At 51.8% G+C, this 21,404-nt stretch overlaps 1 protein-coding gene across 1 annotated transcript; it reads right to left on the bottom strand.

Moving 5' to 3' along the window:
• Nucleotides 1-446: 446 nt before the first annotated feature.
• Nucleotides 447-20,070, bottom strand: PLA2G4D (phospholipase A2 group IVD). The gene is made up of 20 exons (XM_060003564.1): nucleotides 20,026-20,070; nucleotides 16,847-16,919; nucleotides 16,511-16,647; nucleotides 15,805-15,936; nucleotides 15,100-15,140; nucleotides 14,677-14,719; nucleotides 13,579-13,642; nucleotides 13,108-13,244; nucleotides 11,834-11,944; nucleotides 11,673-11,710; nucleotides 11,360-11,495; nucleotides 10,911-11,047; nucleotides 9,502-9,724; nucleotides 4,214-4,331; nucleotides 3,712-3,849; nucleotides 3,388-3,495; nucleotides 3,049-3,240; nucleotides 2,610-2,776; nucleotides 1,784-1,970; nucleotides 447-673 (listed from the first exon to the last, which is right to left on the bottom strand). The coding sequence occupies exons 1-20, from the start codon at nucleotides 20,068-20,070 to the stop codon at nucleotides 447-449; spliced, it is 2,454 nt and encodes an 817-aa protein (XP_059859547.1).
• Nucleotides 20,071-21,404: the final 1,334 nt, after the last annotated feature.

The raw sequence follows: 21,404 nt of genomic DNA on the forward strand, positions 1-21,404 counted from the left end.
TGCGTCAAAATAGTATAAGAGGAGAGGAGCAGAGGCAGTAAGGGGAGCCTGTCAGGACGTACTGTGATTCCTGATACCTGGAGCCACCTTCCAGGCCCTCCCCTGCCCTGCCTGTCTCCACTCCTGGCCTGGCACCTCAACTCCATTCTGTTCAGGCGTGAAAAGAACTACGTGTAAATGTTTGGTCGAACCAGCTGTTCTATATGCTGGCCTGGTAAGGAGTTTGTTGTCAGCTCCTCCCAAACCAGCTATGAAGGTGAGGGAGAACTCTGGGTGGGACACAGCCCCTCTGGGCGATGAGACCAGCCGCAGAGGCGGCCCAGGCCTGGGAGAGCCCGGGAACTCCAGCCCCGTGAGGGCCGTGGCTGTACCCACTGCAGGTGGGTTAAGCCCCCAGCCCCCAGGATCAGAGTGTGGCCCTCAAATCTTGGGGACCCCGAGAAGTCTCAAGTCTGCGGCCCTGGAGGCCTGGCCCCCGGGGCCCGGTGCCTCAGAGAGGTCCTCAAAGCCTGCAGGATGGTGCCCTGGCTGTTCCGTACGTTGTAGTCACTGAGCTGCAGCAGGCGGTCAAAGTCTTCCTCCTTGTAGGTCATGTTGAACATGGAATAGGGGGAGTTGTCCCCCGTGAGATCCACCTGGCCGGCCGGGAGCTCTGCAGGGCTGCGCTGGACACCTGTCCAGGGGTGGAAGGGGGTTAGGCGCAGGGCCCAGAGGCCTCCACAGCTGGCAGAACGGCTCCTGGTGGCTGGACACAGGGGTGAGCTGCTCCCCACTGAAGGGGTTCCTCCCAGCCCCGTGTCCTTTGCCCAGAACTATAACTGTGGATAGCAGGATGCTATTTTGAGGTATGACGCATGTGCTGCTTCCCACATTTTCTCACAGCATTACACATCTTCCACTGTTCAGGCCCCCACCCTGGTATCCACCTCACCCCCAGGGGTAAGGCGGAAGCAGCAGAAAAACAAAGCCCTTTAGGTTAGTGGGTGGATTCTTAAAACTCATGATGGAAGCAAGCGTCTGAAAACCAAAGAGCTTTTGCTTTGCAAGAAACAGTCTTTGTTGAGAGAGAAAGAGACTCCCAAGATGCGGGCTTAGCATGTTAAGAGTAAAGCTAGAAGGTTTGGAATTATGGCAAGAACTAGAAAGCCAGAAGATTGCACAAAGGCAGAATTAGGTTTTCCCATCAAAAGGGGATAAAAGTCTGACCAGTTGGTGGGAGGCGAGGATTAGAAGGAATGTGATGAGAGTTCAGATTTCGGGGGCCCTGGAGTAGAGGCCCAGCTCCCTGAGAAAGGACCCCAGAATGGTCTGCGGTAGAATGACAGAGAGGCCAATTGTGACCCCAGACAGGTTTAGGGGAATCTGAGAGAGAGGGGACTGGGGCTTCTCTTTTCTGGCTGTCCAGCCTGGGGGGCCTTTAGGAAGTCCTCCAACAATGTGGTGCGCAGTAGTGGTGGACGGTGACAGTGCAGGGATTCCCATACATGGCCCCTGCCATAGAGCGGGGGAGCAGAGCCCAGTTGTAGTGACGGGCATGGGGAGGGGGAGGCCAAAGGAGCCTGGGGTCATGACAAAGAGGACACCAGCCCAGTGGCTTTGCAGACAGAGGGCCTCTGCAGGGATCTGGGCATCCACAACAGGCCAGGGTATTGCCATGTCCCAGACTGGGTGGGACTAGCCTTAAGACTCCTGCCTCTGCTGGCTGCAGGGGCACTGGGAGGGCCCAGAGCGGTGCCTCTGAGGGGCCAGGCTTCCAGGCTGTTAGGAAGGGGGGCTGCCTCACCTGGGGCTGAGTGGTCCCTGAAGGAGGCGTTTACCAGCGGGAAGTGAAGCACGACAGGGGCATCAGGGCAGGTGGGGTCTGAGAAGAGGTGGCACTCCCAGGGCTGGCGTCGGTCCTGAGGACTGGGCTCCACACGGGGGAACGGCAGCCCCCGGGCCCGGCAGTCTAGCTCCGTCTGCTGCAGCACCTGGTGGGGCAGAGGGGGCTCAGAGAGCAATGGCTACTTCCCAGTCATCCCAGGTCAGCACTCTAGAAGATGCTAGGACAGCTCCAGCCCAAACTGACTGCTCAAGACAACCTGATTCTGTCCTGCTCGTGGCCCAGTCAAGCTACACAGTGCCTCGGAGGGAAGCAAAGGATCCCGGTGGTCTGCAGTATTGTTTGACTAAAATCTTTGGTGGGGCACAGATCTTGCACCCCATATGGGATTGCTGTTTCTGGGATATTCAATCTCAGAGCCTCCAGGGCCTCAGTAGGGGACCCACTTCTGTCTCACAGCCCTACCCACCCCCTTCCCCAGAGTCCTCAGGGAGGCCCCTGGGAGGATGGACGTGGACAGGCCAGGCTCTCCTCCTAGCTCTGTCCGGCGGTTCCTCTTGGGGTGGGCATGGCGAGCTTCCTCCCTGTCTACCGTTCTTGGGAGCCCAGGGCCCCAGCACCTCCACAGCCCTTCCCAACCCTGGCAGGAGCCTTTGAGTCACAGCCTGTCATCTCTCCCTCCCCCTGGGGACCCAGAAGGTCTGGGCCAGTGGCCCTGCTGCTCGTCCCTGGAGCATGGCCTGGGTGGGCGAAGGGTCTGGGGTTCCCATGGGGTGACCAGCGGCACCTCAAAGGGCGAGGATAGAGAGTAGTCGAAGGATAGTATGAGGTCCAGCCTGCGGCCTGGCCGGAACATGGAGGGACAGCTGGTGTTGAGGAAGTAGCCGGCATCCACCAAGCAGAGCTGGGGCTCCTGTGGGGTCAGCTGGCCGGCGGAGGAGTCTACCTGGCTGTCTGATGGGAGAGGTAGCAATAGTCAGGGGCAGCAAGTCCAACACAGATCACCCACCCACCCCTTATACTGCACTCGCCTCCACGTCCCCTTCTAACCCCTGGTGTCACTCCCTGATTGCACGTGCCAGCCCAGCCCTTCCCAAGACCTCCTCCAAGCCACACCCCAGGAGTGGATGCTGGGACCCCCCAGGCCTCTGCCAGCCCCAGCCATGGTCCATCTCCACCCAGGAGCCCAACCTTGTTACCTGGGGACACATGGCAGTGGCCCTTACCTGCCCAGGTGGAGAAGTCCTTCTGGGCACGGTAGTCCTGGTGCAGCTGGAGGCCCTGGAGGAAGTTGGAGCTGTGCTGGTAGAGTGGTCTGCTCGTCAGGAAGCCCTTCAACATTTGGGCTAGCGCTGTTCCAGGCTGGAGCCACAAGGCCTCCGGCCCTGAGGAGGTCCCCGAGGAGGGAGGAGATTCCTCTGAGCCCAGAGAAGCAGACATTGGTCCATTGAGGGGTCTGGAAATGCCTGGCCCTCCCTCCCCCGACAGTCCCCCCCGCCGACCCTGTAGCATCTGAAGGGGAAGCGGCTTCACCGCAGGCTCCCCTCAGTGCCTCCCTCTCCTACCCAGGCTCCTGATCTCGTCCTTGATGTGCTGCTTCCAGGCATCACTGGAGCTGGTGAGGTTATACCAGGCATCCAGCAAGTTCAGGGAGAAAATGTTGCTCCAGATACCTGAAGGCCAAATTCCCAAGAGAGGTCAGCCTTAGGCCTCAGTGCCCTGCCCCCCATCACTTGGAAGGCAGTGGTCCCCACCCTTGAGTGCAGATGGAGAATAGGAGGGGGAGCAGGCTGCCTCTGCAATGGCCCTTTCCCCCAGCTCAATATCTGCCCTCCCCGGGTGCTCTGCCCAGACCTGGGTACAGGGCATTCAGAGTGATGACCACTCACCTTCCAGGAAGCAGATGCGGGACTCAGGGATCCTCCTCATCAGCCGCCCCATGAAGAAGTCCGAGCCGAAGAGCTCAGAGGGGATGAAGGCGCCGTACTTCAGGAACCCGACCTCATAGGGGGAGAACTCGACCCACTCTGAGGGGCCAGGAGGGAAAGGCAGGAATGAAAGGACAGTGGGTTTGGGGAGCCCCAGCTCTGACAAGGGCCAAAGACACTGCTCCCCAGCAGGCCTCCGCCTCCTCCCCGCCCGGCTGACTGTTGAACTGACCTCTCCCCCACCCAGCCCCTTGTCTACATCCTCACCACCACAGCCCTGCCCCAGGACGGCGAGCTCTGCTGGCTGCCTCATCAGGCAATCAGAACCACCATCCTTCCAGAAGGCTGGCCATCTGTGCAGGAGTTTCCTGTGTGAATTCTCTGGGGGCCCTCAGGGTGCAAAGGAGGTGTGCATGCACGTGTGTGTGTTGGAGGGTGGAGTGGACAGGACTGAGGACTGTACCCTTGAAGTCCGGGGTCTGCAGATTGTTCTCTTTGACATTGAGGCTCAGGTAGAGGGGCAGAGGGTTCTGGCCCCGCTCCAGCGCAGCTCTCTGTCCTGACAGCTTCTGATCCATCACCTGGGGTGGGGGCGTGAGGGCCAAAGTAAGGTTGGGAGCACCCTGGAGGCAGGGTGGGAGCACAGGCTGGGGGTGAGGAGCGTTGGGGTCTCCATGTAGGGCTGTGCACTGCATATCTGCAGACAGCACTGTTCACAAGGACCACAGTGTCAACAGTGACACCCACCCCTGCATCCTGTGGTTCCAGTGGCCCATCTTTATGGGTTGAAGCATGGAGGGTACATGGACCCTGATGCACAGGCACAAAGGCACACGCACGCGCGCGCGCACACACACACACACACACACACACAGACGCTGCTTTCCAGAAAGGACTCAGAAATCCCCCTTCAGTGTACATTGTAAGCTTTGCCAGGGGATGGGCTGCCCCTTCTAGGTTCATCTGGACCAGTTCAAGTTTCAGCCCCTGCCAAACACTCTCCTGACATCCTCATCTCCACCTTTCCTGCTTTGCACAGTACAAAGTTGTACCCCACTATTTATCCTTGCCTTTTGTTTCTAATTTTCCCTCCAATAGAACTCCAAGCTCTGGCAAGGACTCTGGCTTGCCTTTTGGGGAAGCCTCCACAGAGCCTCACTGAATTCTAGGGGAACAGAAAGGTCTCCTTCTATCCCGGACCAGAAATGAAAATAGAGTTCATCTCAAGCCTCAGCAAGGTTAAGGGTGGTGACTGCCTGGAACCCCACCTGGGGAAGGATCCTGCTGCCACAGGCCCTGGGTTGTTACTCATGGAGCAGTATGTGTACCATGAACGCACCACCTCTCTCTTAGGCTCTCTGAGCTGGAAGGCACCCCACTCAGCAGCTAGACCTAGGAGGTTCCCACCCTGCCATATCAACCTTTATCATCAGATTTACTTAGAGTTAAATATACAGATGACTGGGTCTCTTCTGAGAATCATCAGAAGCCACTTAGGAATTTGTCTTTTTAAAACCTCCCCAGGTGATTCTGATGATCAGCCAGATGTGCATCCCGGGACTCTAGCCTAGCCCATCCAACAGGGAGTCCGGCTCCCACACCCATGACAAAGCCTCAGCACACCTGGTGTGCTTCCCTTCCCCTGGCACCCCTCTGTCACACAGTGAGAGCACTCAGGTCACAGTCACCTTTTCCTCCAGTTCTTCAGTGGTACCCAATACGACTTGAGTTATGGGGAATCCACAGGAAATTCTCCAAATATGGCTCAAGCGGCCTGGCACTGAGCATTTGTTATATTTACAAGTTAGTCCTGTGGGTGTGAGTATGTATGTGTGCTGAGGAGGGAGGGGGCTTGATGAATACCTGTGATTTCCTTTCTCAAAGTCTTTTATTTAGGAATCCTGTTTGCCTGCTCTTTCGACGTGTACAATCTTTTACTACAGATGCAATTTCTGCCCTGGGAAAGCCTTGGAAAAGGGTCAGCACACCTCTCTATCAACTGAAACAGCACCCAGTATTCCTTTTCCTTTTAATAGCTCACCAGTAAGTCATGGCAAGTCTCTGGATCTCTACCCGCACCCCCCCCCAGTTTCCAAATGAGGGTCCCCAACCCTGCAGAACACCACTCTGATGACTCAAGGGTCCCACCTGGAGGGTGGGAGCTGGGTGCAGTTGGTGGTCTGTCAGTGTGATCTGGGTCTTGCACAGGGTGGCACTAAAGTGTATATAAAACCTTTTGTCTAGAGTTGAAGAAAAATATGTAAGACCTTTTTAACTCAGGAAAAGATAGGAGAAAAACTGTAAGTTTCTCCTTGAAGAATGGTGAGCAGCTTCTAAGCCTTTCAGTGTTTGCCAGCAAGAGAGTAAAAACAAAGTTTCAAAGAGATAATTTGAGAAGCACTGATTACAACAGGTGTATTTTGTAAGTGGGTTCTTATAAAAACTGAAGTAATATTATAAAAGTATATAGACTAAGTAATTTGTTCTAAGTTTCAGGGTATAATATTTCTCTAATAATACTTAGTATTAATGAAATTGTGATTTGTTATATGTGGAGTTATATTTTCTGACCACTTAAAATGACTTTTGGTACTGTAGCTCTGTATAGTATAGAGATAATAAATACTTATTTTTATCTAAAGGCAAATTTGAAATCAACACTAAATTTTTCTCAATAAAGAATTATTTTAAAAATGTGAGCTTTAAGAGAGAAAGCATGATGACTAAGAAAAAAAAAGAAACAATATTTGCAAAGCTTTCACATTGTGACAAAATTTTTTAAACTGCATGGGTACTCATTTTAAAGAATGCGTTGATGTTCAGTAATATCGCAAGGATTTTTATTCTTGTGAACAATAAGTTTGTCTTTTTTAAAATGACTACAAACTGTGTCCATAAAACCATGTATTAAGTCATTACTGGAGGATCAAATGTAATTAAATATGTCTTCTTTACAGCCTAGGATCAAATTGCATTTTCTAGCACTTCATAAAATGAACTGTTAAAACAAGCTTTCCCCACTCTATAGTAATTAATTGTTGCCACCAGGCAGAAAAGTCAGTTAATAAAACACAGCACCCTCAAAACCAAACATGAACTTGAACAGTAGATCCAAAGAATACATGGGATATATTAATAAGATAAAAACATTTCAAGTAATTATGTTGGTTTTATAAATTCCATGCCATTTCGACAAAGATCCCAACAATATTTATCATGAAACTTGACTAACTGATTCTATTATGTATATAGGAGGGCAAAGGGCCAAAAGTGGCCAAGATAATTCTGAGAACCAAGGTGGCAGATGGGGGTAAATTTGCCCTATCAGAAACTGAGATTTATCACAAAGGTAGTAACTAAGCCAGGGCAGGATTGGCACAGGGATAGAGAAGGAGCCCCATTAGAATGGAATAGAGGGACTCCCTATTGGCTAAGAATCTGCCTGCCAATGCAGGGGACACAGGTTTGAGCCCTGGTCTGGGAAGATCCCACATGCCGCGGAGCAACTAAGCCTGTGCACCACAACTACTGAGCCTGTGCTCTAGAGCCTGCGAGCCACAGCTACTGAGCCCGTGTGCCACAACTACCAAAGCCCACGCACGTAGAGCCTGTGCTCCGAAACAAGGGAAGCCACTGCAGTGAGAAGCCTGCACACCTCAACGAAGAGCAGCCCCTGCTCGCTGCAACTAGAGAAAGCCCATGCACAGCAACGAAGACCCAACACAGCCAAAAATAAATAAATAAAATAAATAATTTTTTTAAAGAAGTTAGCATTAAAAAAAAGAGGATGTCCCAATGACAAATATACTTGAAAATATGCTCACTCTCACTAAAAACCAAGGAAATGGAAAACTACAATAAAATTTCCTTTCACACCTATAAAATGAAAAAACATTTAAAAGTGTGAAGAGCATGTAGAGAAAAAGAAACTATGATACACTGGTGGTGGGAGTGTGAATTAATACAACCTTTTTGGAGAACAACTTGTCAATAGTTAGAAAAGTTGAAGATACACTACCCACTGGCCTAACAATTCCACTACTGGCTATCATCTCTCTTCAAGGATTAGAGAATCTCTAACACAAGGGCACAGGGAGACTTCTACAAAACCATTGTACAAATAATATTACATTTTTCTTAAGGATATATATTTTTAATAAAAGTATGCATAATAAACATATATCTAATAAAGTATATAATAAAGGTTTATAAAATATGTTATATATTATATAATATTATAAAGTGTACAGATTGCAGGTATGTATGTGATGATAAAACTAAATTCAGGATGGTGGTTACCTCTGGGGGTGGGAGGGAAATGGGACTGAAAGGGGGGCCTACAGGGGGGGCTTTGGCTCTATCTGTAATATTTCACTTCTTAGGCTGATTAGTGAGATCATGCATATTCCTTATATTATTCTTCATGCTTTATGCATTTTCTTAAGTCTGAAGATCATTGTGATAAATTTTTTATATTAATATTTTATAATAAATATTTTTAAACTAATAACTAAAAAACAAGAATGGTTGGTAATTTCCAAGTAGCACTGTGCTTGCCAACAAGAATAAAATTTAAAGAAAAAAGTTAAAACAAGTTCACTTTTGGCATTAGTTTACACGCTAATCATTCTTGGTCAAACACCTGATATCCAAAGATAAGAAAGGTAAGAATCTTTCCTCTGCTAATATATTTGATAGTTTACTTTTTTGTTATACATGTTAAAAATACTTTCTGTGTTTTAGCTGTTTCAAATGCTTTAAAAGAAACTTTGTTCAGATAACTATATGTGGTAAAACAACAATGTGAAAAAAATTCCTGATTTTAATAATTACATCAGTTAATGTAAGATTCAGCAATTAACTTACTAAGCTTTCCTTAAAGAAGCAACGCATAAAAAATTTATTTGCTCAGTTTTGTATTAATGGTGTTAGGATAATAGTAAAGAAACAGAATAGCTAACACTTAATGCTTACTCTATGCCAAGGCGCCACTGAGTGCTCGCAGCAACCCTATGTGTTAAGTACTCTTCTCATCCTCATTGTACAGATGAAAAAAACTGAGGCGCAGAGAGGTTAAGTAGTTTGCCTAAGGACACATAGCTGGTAAGAGACACTGGGATTAGAATCTAGGAAATCTGGCTCCAGAGTCTGTGCTTTTTTTTTTTTTTTTTTTTTTTTTTTTTGCCGTACACGGGCCTCTCTCTGTTGTGGCCTCTCCCGTTGCGGAGCAACAGGCTCCAGACGCGCAGGCTCAGCGACCATGGCTCACGGGCCCAGCCGCTCCACGGCATGTGGGATCTTCCCGGACTGGGGCACGAACCCGTGTCCCCTGCATCGGCAGGTGGATTCTCAGCCACTGCGCCACCAGGGAAGCCCGAGTCTGTGCTTTTAACACTACCATGAAGATGAAGAAAAATACATTTCATATTACAGTATAAATAAAATAAAATGAAAGCTGTTCCAAAAACCTCACTGACTCTTAAACACGATGCTTAACTGACTTTGACATTGGTCCTTAGCTCTTGGGAGACCCAGAAATTTCTGTTTCATGGCAATCAATTGAAGAATAACCTGATTCAAAATGTCGGCATCCCAAAGTTGGCAGACAAGGAAGTACAGCAGTTCCCACATCCCTTAACCACTGGCCTCTTACCCAGCAGGAAATGTGCGTGCACACGTCAGCTAGTCACAAGGCTGTCCCAGCCCTCACCCTTGCACATAGGCTCTGCCTCGCATGCGCAGGGGCCCTACCTGTCCGTGCAGCGCAAACTCCAGCACCAGACCCCACAGGTCCACAAAGGTCGTGGGGTGGCCCTGCTCAGCCCGTTGTTCCAGCTCCCGATAGTAGCTCGCCAGGCGCTCAGGAGAGAAGGCCTCCAGCTTGCTCTTGGCCAGGTGCTCCCGGGCGTGTCCGATGGGTCCCTTCAGGTCCCTCTGCGACCACTCAGGGTCCCCATACAGATGGGCCATCGTCCTGAGAGAACAAAGGGACATTACAGTCTGAGGTCAAGGCCCAGCATGGGTCGCTGCAACTCCAACTTCCACCCTCCGACTTCTCCCAACACGTGGCTCTGGCTGCCAAAGCCCCACCTATCTGGAAACTGCCTCAGGGCATTCTCTCCTTCTTGATCTGTACTGTCCAATATAAATAGAATGTGAGCCACATATGTAATTTAAATTTTCGTAGTAACCACATTTTCAAAAAGTAAAAAAAGATCTGAAAAATTAATTTTAACAGTATATTTCATTTAATTCAGTATCTAAAATTATCATTTCAGTGTGTAATCGATATGAAAATTAATATAAATATTCTTTTCAAACTGTTCTTTCAGAATTCACTGTGCATTTTATATTTAACACATCTCAGTTTGGACTAGCCACATTTCAAGTGGTCAATAACCACACGTGACTAGTGGCTACTGTATTGTACAGCACAGCTGTAGACTCCTACTCCCATCTTTATAGATCCGTCCTGAAGCCCTTTAAGACTCTGCTTGTCAACAGCTGTCACCTAAACTCTGAGTTTACTCCTCTTTTACTCCTTAAAGTCACATTTCGATAAGACTCAAAGGAATGAATCTCTAATAGTGAAAATTTCCACTTCGTCATAGGCAGAGTGGAGCATAGTGTGGCAATGTTGTCTTTAGGTAAAATAGCATCTCTTGACCTCAGTTTCCTCATCTATACTATACAATAAGAGAAACGACCCCAGAGAGTGTTGTGAGGATTAAATGAGGCAATGACAATTAAAGGAAAAAAAGCTACCAATTTGGAGCTCCTGGTAAGTGTCAGACATGTTAAGTGCTTTACTTGGGCTGTCCCACTCCAGTCCTATGGAGTATGTAGTATTATTTCCCCCACTTTGGAGATGAGTCGACTGAGAAGCAGGGGAAATAAGTTGCCCAAAGTCACCTAGCCAGTAAGTAGTGCTGCAGAAACTCAAACCCAGCTCCTTCTGGATCAGTAGCATGGAATGGATGTCCTGCAATGCCTTGCTCATGGCAGGACCTCTGAATGTCTGTTTCCCCGCTTTTGAGAAAGTCACTTGGCACCCATCAGAACATACTGCTCACACCCACTTAGAGGGCCCCTCTGACGTCCACTCCATTTCCCCTTGGGGCCTGATCATCTCTGTTCTTCCAAGTCCCAAGGGCCCTCACCATGTAGAGCCCGAGATGCCACTGAAGTAGGTCACACAGTCCAGAAGGTCCAGCTTCTGCAGGGCCAACAGGTGGCCATAGAGAGAGGTCATGGCCCGGGCACCTCCTCCTGTGGCCATGATGCCCACGACGGGGACCTGGGTTGCACAGACACAGGTTGGCTTAACAAGGACAGGGATGGAGCTGCCTCCTGCCTCCAGGCAAGGGACCACGAGGTCAGAGCCTGAAGGAGTCAGGGTTAGAGCTAGCGCCCAGCTCCTCCCCAGCAAATGACAGCTCTCAGCCTTGGATAGATCCCCAAAGAGAGCTTCCCCATGCCCCACATCTCCCCACATATGCCCACTCCTCAGTCTCTGCTGACTGGAGTATCTGGAGAGGGCATAGCAATCAGGCACTCCCTTAAGGCGAGTGCAAGGTATCTGTACCCATATCCCCCTTCCCCCAGAAACCTCATCTTCCTGTAGGTCTCTGTCCAGCTGCAGGGCCTGCTTCAGGGCCTTGGCCACCACCTGCTTCCTCCTCCTCAGGAAGGCTTTCTCCTCCGCACACAAATCGAAGCCCAGATGTACAGCCAGCTCCTTCGGGCTGGGGCAGTGGAGGATCCAAGGATCAGGGGGCACCTGCATAGCTCAGCTACTGGCTGGTCGAGCCCACAATAGCTGCCAGATAAACTCCTTGCTCCCAACCCCCAGGACCACACTTTCCACACACTCCCTAGCCCCGTGACTACCCCTGTCTCCCGCAGATATGAATGTCCCTTACCAGCTCTCAGCCTTGAGCTGCAGCTTCACTCCTGGGGCCTGAAATCAAAACAAGAGATCCCACTCAGAATGTCCTAGACCCTGAAGGGAGTGTGGGTATCCCCTGGGGGCCTTGGGGTCTTTATTCTCACTGGCACTTCCCAGCCAGCTGAGGCCACTTACATTTGTAGCAGGAACATCAACTGTCACCTCCTCCCCCATGGCCAAGGACCTTAGGGGTACAGTGAGGTACGCATCTGAGTTGCCTGAGTTCCAGCCGTTGCTTTTAGAGGTCTGGAAAGAAAAGTCATTCATTCATTCACCCACTCAACAAATCCTTACTGAGTATCTAGACAGCGATCTGGACAGACACAGGCCCTCCCTGATAATACAAAAATAATTACAGTATTTACAATTATTGTAATTAAAAAATTACAATTACTAATCATTACAAAAATAATAATAGCTAACTGAATCACTTTGCTATACACCTGAAACTAACATAATATTATAAATCAACTAAACTTCAATAAAAAATAATAAGCATAGGGGGCTTCCCTGGTGGCGCAGTGGTTGAGAGTCCGCCTGCCAATGCAGGGGACACGGATTCGTGCCCCGGTCTGGGAAGATCCCACATGCCGCGGAGCGGCTGGGCCCGTGAGCCATGGCCGCTGAGCCTGCGTGTCCGGAGCCTGTGCTCCGCACCGGGAGAGGCCACAACAGTGAGAGGCCCGTGTACCGCAAAAAAAATAATAAAAATAAAAAAATAAGCATATCTTATATTTATTTAGTGTATTAATAGCTGATATGTGTTTATTTATTATTCTGAGTCATGTGCATGAACTTATAAAGAAACAGGTAACGAACTGACATTAGTAAGTATTGTAAAGGAAATAAGCAGGGTGATGTGATAGAGTAACCAAAGGTGGGGTATGTAGAATCTGTTTAAGATGTGGGGGGCAGTCAAGGAGGGCCTCTGAAGAGATGCCATCTGAGCTGAGGTCTAAAGGAGGAGGAGAAAGAGGAGCAGGCAGCCTCGGAAGGAGCCGCAGGAGGACAGGGAAAGCACTTGGTATGTTGGAAAAGCAAGAAGAGACGAATATGGCTGGAGCATCGTGAATGAGGGGGAGCATGGAAGAAAATGAGGCAACAGAGGTGCGCAGGGGCCAGGTTATGCAGGGCCTATGGACGCAGACATGGGATTTTATTCTAGGAGCCTTATCGGAGGAGCCATTGAAGACTTCAAACAAAGACTGACATGGCACAGCAGCCCCCCGTGCCCACGCGAGGCCCCTGGTGATCCTCCCTGTCTGCCAAGGGCATGGTGCCTAACTGGGGGAGGCTGACAAGGCCACAGGGCCCTGACCTTGGCAGGCGGACGGCCAGAGAGAAGCCTGCAGCAGGTGGAGCTGGCCCGAGGCTGGGGTCGGCAGGGGAGCTCCAGAGCCAAAACCTACCCTCAGGCACCCACTCAGCTCTGCCTCCTGGGCTGCCATGTAGTGGAAGCGGAAGGCAGAGGCTGTTCCCAGGGCAGATGTCTGTGTGTCCTCATATGAGCCCTTCAGCACCAGCTCCAGCTCCAGCTCATCCTGATCTAGGGAGAGAGTGGACAGGTTAGCACAAGGGAAACAAGAGCCCGGAACCCCAGCTAGGATCCAGGAAACCAGCAGTACTGCCCAGGCCATGGGGAGGCCGGGTGGCTGGACCATGGCAAACAGCATTCTGGAGAGGGCTCTCCCCACACCCCCCATGGGACTCCCACCTCCAGTGACAGGCCTTCCCCCAGGTCAGGGGGACTCTCCTGCCCAGAGGAGACCAGTTGCCTTTGCACTGTGTGGGCAGCCTCCTGCTGGACAGGTTCCCCAGCCACACCCAGCAACCCTCCACACTCCAGGCAGAGGCCAGACCTCATGCTGAGCAGGTCTCACCTGCAGCCTCGGCTGTGCTCCCCGTGCTGTCCAGGTGAACATCCAGGCAAGACAGTTCTCGGGCCTGGGGCAGAGACCACGTCATAGGCAGGGGGCTCTGCAGGGGAAGCTGAGGTCTCCCCTCAACCTCACCCCCTGAGCCCCCTGTCCCAAATCCACCACGCGCAGAGCCAGAAGTAGGGTCCAGGGTAGGACCAGTCCTCCCGTTGACCGACGTGCCAAGCGAGCCTGCTGCATTCTCTCTGTAACGTGTGCCAGCTGATGCCTGCAGCCCACTCAGCTCTGGCCGCTACCCTCTCCCTGAGAACTGCTGAGGTCATCAACATGCCGCTGGTCTCCATCACCTCAGATAACAGGCAGCTGGCATAGGGGTGGCTATTTTAAGGCGTATTTGAAAAAGTAATACTAGCCCCTCAAACAAGCACTCGCAGGACCCCAAGGGTGGACGCCTGCTTCAGTTTTGAACGCCAGCTGCCTTACTACATGCAGGGCCTGGCTTAGCTCCCCGGTCATGCCTGTGTTGCTCGTTGAGGGTGTTCCTGTGAGTAGAAAGTTTCCAATCCTCGCTCACCGCACATTCCTGTCCACTGCAGTTTCGTGACTCGCTATGCTTTAGGAGAGCTGATCCTCCATTGTCCGGAGGAGAAGCTGATTGACCCCTGATCCTATCTCAAAGCTCCCTGACTGGAAGCACACCACACTGTAACCTGAGCCTGCTGGCCTGGCCTTCGAGAGACTTCCTCGCCCCCTTCAGGGCTAAGAACTATGAAGTCCTCACACAGAACAGAACACCATCAGGAAATGCCTAAAATTCCCCCAATGTTCCCTCAATCCTCCTGCCTTGGGCCAGAATTCCTCTCAGCAGAGCAGTCGGGCCTCCCCTCTCTCTCCGAGTTCTTTAGCCCCAGGCCCCTCCGAGGCCAGACTGCAGCCCAGGTGACCACCTAGCAGGGAAGTGGACTGGTCTTACTGCAAAGCCCTGTCCTTGCCTTGTCCCTTGAGGCCCACCCGCCAGGCAGCCCCGCCCCTACCCCAGTGTCTGCACTGGGGCCCCTCCCTTAGCGCACCCCACCCCACAGGCCTGGGGAAGGTGGTTACCACAAGCACGTTGTTGGTGATGAGGTTTTCTGGGCAGCCCGACCTGGAAAAATCAAACCATCCAGAGTCCGGCCTTGCAAAGGCAAAGGCTTCCTGCACTGATGTGCCCCCTCCCAGCCAGGCTGCACCCAGGTGGGGCCTCCCTGGGTGACACTGAGGGTTCTCTACGTCCTGCGTATGATCCAGGGTGTGGGGAGTTGCTTCTGAAGAGTGAAAGGTCCTCACCTTTCACCATGGCAGACAAAACACCAGCCTTCCTCTCCTCATTTCTCTGAGGGTCCCCCCAACCCAACTGGCAGGAGTAGGAGATGAGGAACAGCAAATCTGGGCTGGTCAGACCAATGGGAAGATCTGGGTTAAAGGCATTTTCCTAAGGAAAGCCTGGGTCCTGAGACACCCCCTGAGCTGTGTGGTATTACTCACGTTTTCTCCATCAGGAACTCCACGTCCAGCTCCTCCGGTCCCTGAAATTAAAGTTGAGCAAGCTGTCAACATGCACACATGTCTTTAGAGTTGACACAGCTCCCTTATGTATCTCATCATCCCGAGCAGCCTCTAAGGGAGGCACGGTGTTACAACTCTTCCCATTTTACAGATGAGGAAATCGAGTCTTGGGGAAAGATGGGCTACCTGCCCAAGTTACCCACAGCTAGCTAGATCCCTGCCTAGCAAGGCTGTAGGGGAAGATGTAGACCACAAGCCAAAGGAGGCTTGAAGATGCCCAGGGCCCATTTCATCTTCCTCTCGAGGGGGACCAACCCCAGAACTCTGCCCTCTCTCCAGGTCTTGGGCACCATGAGAGGGTCAGAGGCAGTAAGCAAGAGTGACGAGCCCACACCCCCCGAAGAGTTGGTCACCACGAGCTGTGTTTTGTGGCACATGAGGAGGTTTGCCATCACCCAAAACCTTCCTTCCCCGTAGATGACTAGAATTCCTCCCTTAAGTGATTCAGCCAGTAACAGTCAAGTTCACCTCCTCCTTTCCTATGAAAATGTAAATATCTCTGGGTGGGCCTTCCGTCTTCCTGCAAAGGAGTTCAAACCCAGCAGCATCCCAACAGACGGGAGAAACTGTGCCACTTCCTCAGCCTGGAGCTGAGAGGTGGGGCTGGCGGGAACCTCCACCCACCTGGGGATGCAGGGAGAAGGTCTTCCGGAGCAACCTGCCAGGGAGGACTTCAGAGACATCACAGAGAACCTTGAAGCAGGCGTCATCCGTCTTGAAGTCATCCTTGTCATAGATGCTCAGCTCCAGAACATTCTAAGGACCCGAGAACAGCAACGTAGCACGTTATTAACACATAGCGTGGCTCACACCTGTTGAATCCTCACCCGATGCCGAGGGCCGGAAAAGATTATTATGCCACTGCACTTTGTACTTCAAAATAAAAATACTGGTAAAACCTAGAAGTGGTTAAAAGGAAATCCAGCAAAGTTCCTAATTCCCCCCTGCTCATTTTTGTTTTTATAAAAAATAAAACTCTTTTGAAGTTTCCCCAGCCCAACCCCACCCCTGCTTGGCTGGTTCCCTAAGGCCTGGTAGGTACCAGGCACTATACTGGGAGTGCTCTGTGCGTGATCGCATTTAACCTCAAACAACCCAGGCAGGAGGGCTCTTGCTGCCTCCACTCCATGGATGGGTTTAGGGAGGACCAGTAGCGTGCTGTTCACACATTCTCTCACACACAGCACATCCAGACTGGGGCACAAAGACACCCCCTTCCCCAGTTTCTCTGCCTGAGCTCCGGAGGAAGGTGTACTCTACCCCAGGAACCTTCCCAGTGTGGGGCACAGCCTGTCCTCAGGGGGGTGGCCAGGGGTCCTCTGGCCTTCACCTTGACCTGACTTTGGATCAGGAAAGTGAAGCTCTCGTTCCACACAGGATGACTGGAGTTGGTGACCGTTTTGGTCTTAAACTTTGTTCCAGGTGCGGTTGGCAGCTGTAGGATCACATAGGGGTCTGCTTCGCTCACTGCCAACATCAAGAGAACCGTGTGAGACAGAATTCCTCACACCCCTCTCCACGGGCCTCACCAGGTTCCTCCCAAGACCCCTGCAGCCACTGCGGGCAGCCCAGCCCAGCCCAGCCCAGCCCAGCCCCAAGGCACTGGGCCTTCCCCGTAGGACCTGGTCCTCCCCACACTCCTGGGGCCCAGGACACAGTTACTCACAGAGGTCAGCCCAGCCCAGGCCCCGTGCCTCCAGGACCCTCACGGTGAGCTGCCAGCAGGCAGAGGTCTCCCCCTGGAGAGAAATAGGCCACAGAGTCCCTCCTGCTCAGTTACGAGCCCCCCCAGTTCGTGCCAAGGCTTCTCCTGAGATGCTGCTCGCTGACGCTGCCAGGCATTCTGGGGCCAAACAGCCTTTGCCCATCACTGTCCCTAGGGCCATGGTCCTGGGCCGCAGCAGTCAGGGAATGGCGGTAGAGTTTGTGGGGCGCCCTCCCTTCAGGGACAGGATTGCACAGTAGAGAAAGCAGGAAACAGAGGGCCAAGGAACAGCCACCACACTGGACATGTCAGTTTGGGGTCAGCCACCCCCAGAGCTCACAGGGAGGGCAGCCCTTTGGTGAAGCATGGGACCCTGCTGCCAGGCATTCCCCCGGCCTCTGGACAGGAAGTGGGCACGTGACTCCAGGACCCTGAGCTCTGGGGATCCCAGTGCTCCGTGATGGCCTCAGGTACAAACTGTCTCTTGGGTGTGAATTGGGAAACTCCAAGAGCATCAGGCTGTTACCGTGTGCAGGGGGTGAAAGTTATTAAGGTGCTGGCAAGGCCACATCAGCCCGCAGGCAAGCCCAATAAGGTGGAAGAAGAAACGGAGTGGGCAGAAGCTCGGAGGGACCAAGAAGACAAGCAGTAATAGGCGGCAGGAGGAAAAGCAGAGGGCAGGGGGGATGTGGCTGAATCCTGCTGGGACAGGGCCCGGCTGGGGCGGGGGGCGGGTATCTCAAACCCCTGCTTCTGAGGTCCTTGCCACTGCTGAGATCCAGGGGGCCCTTCGGTTTCTGTTCTTCCTGAGGCCCCGCTGAGTAGATTTTTCTGGGCACCTGCACACGTTTCTTATGATAAGGCCCCGTGATCTGAGGCAGAGACGGCACCGTGCTTGCGTGGTGGACATTCAGCCTTGCATGGTTGGGAGACAGCGCTGCGATGAAACCAAAGCTCTTTCCTGCTCTGCACCCTCCCACGACCAGTCCTACTTCTGTGCGTGTGATCTGAAAGTCTAGGCTCCCACCAGGAAACGTCTCTGCTCTGCACAGGTGCTACCTGCCAGGGGCTGGCTCAGTGTCCACAGCACCGGCTCTCCATGCCCCACAGAGAAGCTTAAAGGACAACGGGTCACAGCAAAGCCAATCAGGCTTGTGCCCTTGTCCCGGCCCTGCTACCCTGTGTCCCCACATCATCCCTGTCTTGTGGCTTCTTACTAAGTGTCTTTGTCATCCTTGTCAGCTCTCTGGCAGAGCACACATGACCCTCCCAGCAAGGTAGGTTCATTTCTCCCTTCTTGGGGATCAATGCTAGTGACATCCACAGGCCTTAAGCCAGAGGGTGTAGTTGACAGGGATTTAGTGTCATTTTAGGCACCTGGCTCCGTTTCCTCCCCACACCCAGATTCCATCACTGCCCATCACAGAGGTGGTGCTGGCTGGGACCTGGGTTCCTGTGAGGAGTTGTGGTTCAATGCCTGCTCCAAGCCAGGGCGAGGCAGAGGCAGCCAAGCTGTACCCCAGCTCCCACCCCGATCCTCAGGGCCACAGCCTGTGGGCTGCTCTAAAGCCACTTGGGGCTATTAAGAATCGCCCCCAATTGCCCTCTTTCCAGCCAGCCACCATACCCAAACTGGGTGTTGCTGCCCATTTCCCCCTCTGGTCACTGAGAGCCTCTCAACTTCAGAAAGCCCACCGTTTCCTGGAGGGTATTTTTCCTAAGATGGAACCCCATTCTCCTCACCTCTAAGAGTGTCACTAACACAGAGCACTGGAGGATGGGCTGTGACAATCACTATGATGACTGGCCATTGCTGGGGCAGAAGAGCAGGTTCCCAGCCAGATTGTCTGGATCTAAACCCTGGTCCTCTGTTTACTTGCTGTGTGAGCTTGGACAAGTCACTCAACTTCCTGGTGCCTCTGTTTCCTCATTGTAGTGGGACAAACAATAGTATCAACCTGACACAGCGTTCTGAGGCTGAAATGTGTTAATGCCTGTAGAATGCTTAGCAAAAAGTAAGCAGTTTCTAGATAATTGCTCTTATTACTTACTATTTATTAAGTGCTTGTTATGTTTCTAGGTGCTATACTAAGCATATTACATATTCAAACTCTATCTATCCTCCCAACACCCTCATAAGATAGTTCTCTCATTTCCTCCCATTTTACAGATGAGAGAATTGAGGCTCAGCAAGGTTGACTTGCGCTAGGTCACAGAGTTAGTTAAGTGATACAGTTAGGATTGAAACCCAGGTCTTCAAGGCCAGAGCTCACAACCCCTTTGTGGTTCTACACTCTTAGGACTTTGCTTTTTTGTAAACGCATGCAACTCTCATCCCCTGCCCCATGGATATCTAAACATTAGAATTTCATAGATTTGTTGTAGACAAATAGGATTATTTAGACAACTAATGTGTTAATTAGTAGGATTCTTTTCTCCTGAGGGCTCTGGGGCTTCACCTTGCCTGTTGAAAGATCCTGCCACCTGTACTACTGCCTTCATTGATAACTGACCCTGGATGCTCCTGGAGGGGTCTCAAGCAGGGCGCCTGCACCCAGCTTCCTGTAGCATCCCGGAAGTGCCTCTCTGCTGAGAGCCCCAGCCACCCTCTCTGCCCCTGCACAGGAGCCCCAGGGCCTCCTCCACCCTCCGTGGCTCAGTGCAGGTCTCTGCCCATCACGGAGGATAGAGCCCAAGGGAGATTGAGCGGGGTCCAGAGGATCTATAACCATGAGGTCTTCAGCTGGGGGAGTAAAAGGATCAGGCTGCCTTTTCTCCCTGCTGGCACCCAGTGACCCGCAGTAGGACAGCGCGGGGAGGTTGGAGAGACGGGAAGTGGGAGCTGCGGGCACAGCCTCTGAGTCAGGCTGAGATGATGCTCCTCACCCTGGTCTCCGGGGCCCTAGATTCTATGGATGCCAATTGTCCATCCCACCCACTTCCCGTCCCTAAGCACAGATTCCCTCGCCATCTGCCTCCCACCTCCAGCCTCTGCCTAGGCAGAGACTCCAGGTCTGGGACCCAGCCCCCCCCACAGAGACCAGGATCACCTTGGTTTCAGCTATGTCAAGCTTGTTAGAATGCACCCTAGCTCCAGGCCCTGCCCTGAGTGATGCCGACAGGCTCAGGGACATTATTACCTGGTGAGGATGGCCAGGTGGTCCCCTAGCTGTCATTCTCTCCATGCCAAACCTTTGGCTCCACTCCAGGTCCAGCTCCCTCCAAGATGACAGCTCCCTGGCTGGCTGGCAGCGACTACTCCGATGGAATGGGACTGACGGTGGACCTGCCAGCCTCTGAGGAGCCACGATCCTATAAACAGCCGGAGCCCCACCTCCAGGTCACTCCCTCAGCCCAGTACCTTCTCCTCTACCCCCTGGAGGCTGAATCAACTAGCTTTTCCAGAAACTTCTGGTAAGGCTCCAGGACCTACAGGTGGAGCATCACTTCCAGACCTGGGATGTCAGGATACAAGAGAGGGGGAAGTCAAGTCCCGGGAGCAGCGGCAGGAAGCTGGTTTCCCTGAGGCTGAGGGCAGAGGGCAGGGTGGGGTCAGAGCTAGGAAACCCCTGCAGCCCAGCCCCAGCCTGAGCCAGGCCAGCCTCTGGGGGAGGAGGGCTGAGCACCTGAGAGCAGATGAGCAGCCAGGAGCCTGGGAGTAATAATAGGGCGGCCCCAGGGGCGGGCTCCGAGCAGTCTCTGGAGACCTAGCTGCAGGGGGCTCTGGACTCCGGCTCTAGGCCTCTCACTCCTTCCGTGTGGCTGGTCCTAGGAATTTAGAGGATTTCTGTTAAAACAGAGTGACAAACTTTTTAGTAAAGGTAAGAGACCAATCAGGAAACTCTTAGAATATGAATATTACAGAAAAAAGCTCTGTGACGTCACCTGTTTAAACTATTCAGTATGCACAACATGAAATGTTCTCCTGAAATGCCATGAACTCAGTCATTTTACTGTCAATTCGTTATATAATTGAACAATAATGATTTGTTTTTTGAGGCAAGTGAAACTGAATTAATGTTAACCTATTACAAATGGATCTAAAATGTATTATTACAGAATCAGCCAGAAAAGAACATTAGTAATGGCCTATGAAAAATCATTTGAATGAGAAATATCAATACTTTAAAAAATGTAGAACACTGCAAAGAACAACTTATTCCAAAGTGGGTCACAGATGAAGCAATGCACAAAGTCACTGGCTGGTGAGTAGCAGAGCCCAGGATTACGCTCTCTAGACTGAAAGCTCTACCTCCACCCCAGAGTGGGCTCAGCCCAGCCTGGAGCCCATCCAGCAGGAACGCCCTGGTCATTGGTGGCCTCCTCCCTCAATCTCTCTCACTCTCTCTCTCTCTCTCTCTCTCTCTCTCTCTCTCTCTCTCTCACACACACACACACACACACACACACATGCTCTCCAGGGCTAAAGTCACAATTCCTCTTCTAATCAGGGAACTTATGTGACAAAGCCTCACCCATCCTGACTCTGGAAAGAAGACCCTAGTTCTGGCTCCCAGCT

This window comes from Delphinus delphis, chromosome 2 (genome assembly GCF_949987515.2).
Source record: "Delphinus delphis chromosome 2, mDelDel1.2, whole genome shotgun sequence".
Classification (NCBI taxonomy): Eukaryota; Metazoa; Chordata; class Mammalia; order Artiodactyla; family Delphinidae; genus Delphinus; species Delphinus delphis.

Excerpts from the sequence above, each read along its gene's own strand:
- PLA2G4D (XM_060003564.1), bottom strand. The coding sequence starts at position 20,070 with ATGGAGAGAATGACAGCTAGGGGACCACCTGGCCATCCTCACCAG. Across the intron at positions 13,245-13,578 it reads GAGCACAGCCGAGGCTGCAG|ATCAGGATGAGCTGGAGCTG; the intron begins GTGAGACCTGCT and ends CTCTCTCCCTAG. Across the intron at positions 3,241-3,387 it reads GGACGAGATCAGGAGCCTGG|AGGAATCTCCTCCCTCCTCG; the intron begins GTAGGAGAGGGA and ends CTCTGGGCTCAG.